This window comes from Branchiostoma floridae, chromosome 2 (assembly GCF_000003815.2).
Source record: "Branchiostoma floridae strain S238N-H82 chromosome 2, Bfl_VNyyK, whole genome shotgun sequence".
In the NCBI taxonomy this organism is placed as follows: Eukaryota; Metazoa; Chordata; class Leptocardii; order Amphioxiformes; family Branchiostomatidae; genus Branchiostoma; species Branchiostoma floridae.
The window spans coordinates 28,244,666-28,250,665 of NC_049980.1; the positions used below are offsets into that span (position 1 = coordinate 28,244,666).

Sequence of the window (6,000 nt, forward strand, 5' to 3'; positions counted from 1 at the left end):
AAGATTGACATGATTTTCTGCAAACTGAGTTTCTCGTAGGATGATGTTGATTAATGCATGATGATTAAAGGCATTATATTTACCTAGTACAGATTTTATGCGCCATTCAAGTAAATTTTAAAGCGATCATGAACTATCTTATGATCAGTTATCTGATCCTTCTCAAGTATAAATGACCCGAAGCCTATGTCATCTGAACAGAAGTCGGTATCGACCCCCGTCTTGGCAAAGAAATGGTTCATGCACTTTGATGTTACCAGTTACCAGAATTTTGTCCCAATATAACTGGATTTTGTTAGGTGTGACGGATCGTTCAGTGTAATATAACCAGCTGCTGCCGCACCGCGTGCCTGCGAAGCTGGTGTGTTACGCCGAATGGCGGTTCTACCGGCTATATAGATACAGATACAGATACAGATTTTCATGTTTATATTAGCTTTGATCTTCCATGTCCTCTTTTAGGCGGTTAAGCAAGATAACAGTTACTAAGTACAGTATCTCGACAGATTTTTATTTGCTTGACAGATCTATTTGCTTGAGCGATCGACGTATTGAGCCATTTGGTTTTGTTTGTCGAGTTTATCACATCAGAGATTGCGCTAACTTCAAGGACAGGTCGACGTTAGATCTCGACAAATCACGATTAACGGTAATTTTGATGTACCGTTTTAGCTACGAGGATTGGAAGACAGTCCGAGTTCTGGCAGGAAAACATCACCTGGAGCATCCGGGTCCCCCAAACTCCCAGGCAGTCGTGGCCGGTGTGGAGAGGGTCTACCTTCACGAAGAACACGATGACGGAACCAAAGAGAACGATATCGCACTTGTCAAGCTCGACAGGAAGTTTGAACAGAACAACTTCATCAACTACCTCTGTGTCGGGAGCAACGAAACGGTCGGGCTGGACGAGAACTCCTACTGCTTCGCCACGGGCTGGGGGAGAACCTCCGAGGGTGAGTTTCCATCAACAATTGCACATTCAAGTACAGTGCGCAGCTAGTACCAGTGGCTTAATGGCCCTGCTTGTGGACCAAGACGCCGTGAGTTTATATGTGCCTGGCTGTGTCGCTCACCCGACATACACGCTACTGGAAAAGGTTCATTCGGTTTTCCTCTCATTATGTCTTATAAGCAATATAGAACCTTCAAGACAATTTCTAAGTGCATGCACTCGTGAAATCAACTCTATTGACGAAGTTATCGTTTTATATGAAGCACCCATGCCTTGACTCGAGGAAGACCGTTGCTTTGCCTGGTTCAATTTCTTAAAGCACATGTACCTAGAACCGATCGAGTACCTGCGTGAGCGAATAGGTGAGTGAGTCAGTGAGTTAGTGACTGAGTGAGTAGGTGAGTCAGTGAGTGAGATAACAAGGGATCGGAGTGAATGAGTAAGTGTGCAAGAGATCGAAGGAGCGAACGAATAAGGACTTTCTTCATAAAGTTTGATTCATTTAGTGCCTTTCTTTGAACATCTCCCAGATGGGCCCCAGCCGGACGTGCTGCAGGAGTTGAAGGTGGGGGTGATACCGACTGAAGTCTGCAACAGTGAGCCCTCTTACAACGGCCGCATTAGGGACAACATGATCTGTGCAGGACACTGGGAAGGCGGGAAGGACGCGTGCTACGGAGACTCGGGGTCGCCCCTGGTCTGCGCAGGTTGGTTTGGAGAGGCGTCTGTAGCGACCAGAGGGAAGGGCTTTTACTGTACATGTTTCATAGGGATATGTGTAACTGAAATGATCACACTTGGTGTTATATTTCACTTCGCAACGTTAGTTCTGAGAACTGGACAATGGCATTGTTCTAGGCTTACGTCAAATTTCCTGCCCGGGGCCCGGCTGGGCTGTTTGCGGAAACGAAAAATTAAAGTTAATGCCAATAGATATGCACAAGGCATGATGTTAAATTACTGTTGGTCCGTTTTATGTTTTTGTTGTCTTTTATAGTGCACTTCTCGTTCCCAAAACTCTTGCTAACACATATCATTAAGGTAAATGTAGATGATTCATATAAACTATTATATATCAAGACGGCCGGGCCCCTTGTGGAGATGTGACATTAGCCTTAATAGTATGCCCCTGAAGCTACACTGCATGTTCAGTAGCCTTACGTTTGGCCTTACTTGGTAACGGAGATATCCCGGTTCAGTCCTGGGTGGGCCATCTCATTCGGGGTTGCACACGTCTTTCGGGTGGGACGTAAAATGGGAGTCAAAGGGAAAATACTAAATTAAACACCCTTCTCTGTAATGAAAAAAATGTACCATAATTATTTTATTACACTGAAACAGCAATGAGACTTGTTGCCACTAGGCAATTAAAGGGTTTAATCGAATGAACGATTATTGCGTTATATTCCAGGAGACGATGGCCGCTGGTACTTGGCAGGCATCGGCAGCTGGGGGAGGGGGTGTGCCAGAGAGTTCAAACCCGGCATCTACGTAAGGACCTCTCGGTACATCGCTTGGATGGACAACATAATTGAGACTGGTGGTCAAGTCGGTAGGTGCAGCTCGATTGTGATCGTTGTGAAAACCGGTACAATGTTTGCCAATTTGAGCATGTTGCCAATATGAACAAGCCTCTGTCAGACAGCCTACGAGCTTCTGTCGCATGTGCTTTGTTGATTATCAGAAGGTTGCCAGAGACTCGATCATCTTTCTTACCTGAAAACTTCCTTTCACATTGGGAACGAGATTCGGGGATATGCGAACATCGTTCTCCGCATGAAGTTTCGTACCAGACTATAAATGCAATTTATACATATATCAAAATGTTGTAACACTCGGATGTATCTTGGTGTTGTGTGACGAAATTCTGTCTAATCTTCTGTCTATGTCTGAAAGGATAAAAACTCATTGGACACGGTGATAGGACACTGTACATGCAATATTATTCCGCGCAGGTTGTTCAGAAAAGAACGCGTTTGCCTGCGGTGACGGCAGCTGCTACCCTGAAAGCTACAAGTGTGACGGGTACGAGGACTGTACAGATGGATCGGATGAAATCGGTTGCCGTGAGTGCTGATATAAATTTGTTTCATATCATCAGTACATTCCTCTTATTCAAGCCTACACGCCTATTAAACAGAACTTAATAATATTTGTGATGTAAGTTGCTGCTCCACAATATTTTCAACGTCAGCTTCTTATATATTTTACACAGAGAGAGAGAGAGAGAGAGGGAGAGAGAGAGAGAGAGAGAGAGAGAGAGAGAGAGAGAGAGAGAGAGAGAGAGAGAGAGAGAGTCACTGTTTAACATGTTTGGTTTGTAAGTTTGAACTACAGGGAAACCTATACCAAAAGCATTTCGTAGTTCACGTAGTATTGTCCAACAACCATTTTACCAAACTCTGACATGTCCTAACTTCCCCTATTAGCAACCCTTTATCCCCCTTGCTACCTGACCTGCGACAACGGCTTCCAATGTCTCTACGAAGAATCGGTGTGCAACTACTGGGTCGACTGTGCAGACCTGGCGGACGAACAGAACTGCAGTAAGATGTTTTTGTACTATCGAGGGGTTGGCGGCTGTAGCGTATCCGGTAACAAATAAAAAACGGAAAACTTTTTTGCGAGTTCTTGGTCGGCGTACCTGGGCAAATCATTGACAAACCATTGTGTGGGTACATACATGTAATACTATGTTAATTTGCTTTGTGGGTAACACAGATAAACTCAGTCACTATATGACGTGATTTGTCTGTTCTGCTCGGAAAGGCTCAGAATGATTTTGTCAACAAAAATTAATAACAAGCGTTTTGGTGTCAAGATTCCCCTAATAGTATTACTATGTTTAACAGTGCTACTGTAGTTCATTTTTTTTTACGAATTGGCATTGACAAATTGTATCGCCCTCTGTCAGATTGTACTGGCATGCATACGTGTGACAACGGAGTGTGTGTACGACCGGAGTTCGTCTGTGACGGCTGGAGTCAGTGTGGAGACGGAAGCGACGAATTTGGCTGTAAGTAGCCGGAGTTACGTGCTTGTTTCACAATTGCGCCCGTGTCCGTCTGGTGTGTAGCCCCGGCAGGGCCCACCCGAAACCTCAAATTTGTCCCGGTGGACTGCCGGGGTCCCTATCAGTGTTTTCACGACATTTTTTGTTGCCGGGTCCATGGTTGATTTTAACAACGAGTTAAAAAAGATATATAGTCCGCCCGGGACTAAGTGACTAGGTTATGATGACCAGGTTATATTTTGTGCGATCGGAATAAGGGAAGCAACTAATCATTGAAAGTTCCCAAACATGCATCGCGAGAAACAAAGTAAAGAGAGATAACCAATCAACATAGTGTGTAATAAATTTGAATTATGTCATACCTGTGACGCGAAAACGTTCGATACGGGTGTTCCGGACCGGGCCATAACTTCCGTATCGCACAGGTTCGAAAGGCGTATCACACAGGCTTTCTTCGAGTAAATCGAACCATTTCGAGCGGGCCGAGTGTGGCACAGTTGGCAATTCGAATACCTGATTCGGACGTTGGAACATTGCTGTTGCAACACTTTTTGTTCGAGGGCACCAAATTTGTTCAACTTCTGGCACATTTCGCATTAAAACATGGGTTTTCTCAGGTGGGTATGACATAAATCAGCCTTAGTGCGATCCGACCCGCCGTCAGGCTGGGACCTCGGGTGATGCGGAATACACCGTGTTCTATTCTATATGTATATGTATAAATCAAAGTATGATATCTTAATTGTAAGTATCTCGGTACTCTCTCGATCTAATAGTCATTCTGACATCGAATTTATAATTGGAATTCCTATGTTCATGCCATTCTACATGCCATGTTCATGTCATTGTTCTACATGTATGCCATCTGGATGAACTTCTAGACCGATATATGGCTTTAGCCACACTTGGCCAGTTTGCATAATATTTTTTTACATCTCTTAGTTTCCAATCACAAGACACATTTGACCTTTTGGCGTTTACATAGAGAAATGTATAACGTACCTAAATAACAGTGTAATTCTTGTGCATAGTCTACCATTCAATTCACAAAGTTTTGTAAAAGCGCACGTGTCTTTTGCTGGCCTGGATGTTATGTTTCTTTGTCCATTTTCTTAACTTATTTGCAACGAAATGGGAATACGCTAACGTACGCAGCCTACGCACGCTGGCATGAGTGATAAGGTACTTGCTGATCTCATGCTCTTTGCTGTCCGACCAGGCCCCTGCAGACCCGCAAGTTTCATCAGATGCGGTCTGCAGTGTATCCCGCCGTTTTGGGTGTGTGACGGTTATGTGGACTGTGATGATGGCACAGACGAGGCCGACTGCGGCATCAGTGAGTAGTGAATGAAAAAAAAAACTTTATTTTGTACAAGGTAAAACTTACGGCATCTTCTGCTATATTACAACAACCACTCAACGAGACTGATCGACTTTACAGGAGACTATTTGATGCTTCAGGAGAACTAGAATGTAGTAAGATGGAATAGAATTGGGATACAATGGAATTGGGATACAATTTACTTCATTTGATAATAATTGCGGTCATGGTTCTGAAACGTTCTTTTAAAAAAGCCGATCCGTGACATAATCTATATTCCTGAAGCTCAAACGTTGACCATAGGTATAATTTTTAACACAGAAAATTCGACTATCCTGCCAACGACAATGACGGAGCAGTGGACAACAGTTCCTCCTACTGCGACCCTGACAACAGAGGCGATGACCACGACTGCCGCAATGTCTCAGAGTACAACTCCGGCATCAACGCAAGGTTCTGTAATACAGCTTTTGTGATCATTATCTCCTTGAGAACTTGTTCCTTCGTGAGGTATTATAATCAGTTGATGTCTTTCTTAACGTCGATGAAGATTAGACAATCTAACTAAAAAAGTAGAAATAAACAATCGCCCACTTTTATCTGGGTATGTAGACGAGAACAAAACTGCAGATACGTAACATTTATTTTCTAGTAGGACATGACGTAACCTGACTAAACTAAACTTCAAGCAGCCCTTCTACTGGTCAGACTCTA

General features: G+C 43.7%; 1 protein-coding gene across 2 annotated transcripts in view; it reads left to right on the forward strand.

The window, feature by feature from the left end:
• LOC118407565 (low-density lipoprotein receptor-related protein 2-like) overlaps positions 1-6,000 on the forward strand; it is a 54,174-nt gene that overhangs the window by 6,141 nt on the left and 42,033 nt on the right. Inside the window, exons 7-14 of one of the 2 annotated variants that reach the window (XM_035808048.1) lie at positions 673-953; positions 1,483-1,659; positions 2,364-2,504; positions 2,908-3,018; positions 3,382-3,498; positions 3,867-3,968; positions 5,185-5,301; positions 5,608-5,739. In XM_035808048.1, coding sequence (XP_035663941.1) covers positions 673-953; positions 1,483-1,659; positions 2,364-2,504; positions 2,908-3,018; positions 3,382-3,498; positions 3,867-3,968; positions 5,185-5,301; positions 5,608-5,739 — 1,178 coding nt within the window. The remainder of the gene's footprint in view (positions 1-672; positions 954-1,482; positions 1,660-2,363; positions 2,505-2,907; positions 3,019-3,381; positions 3,499-3,866; positions 3,969-5,184; positions 5,302-5,607; positions 5,740-6,000) is intronic. The other variant, XM_035808059.1, reaches the window with a different exon arrangement.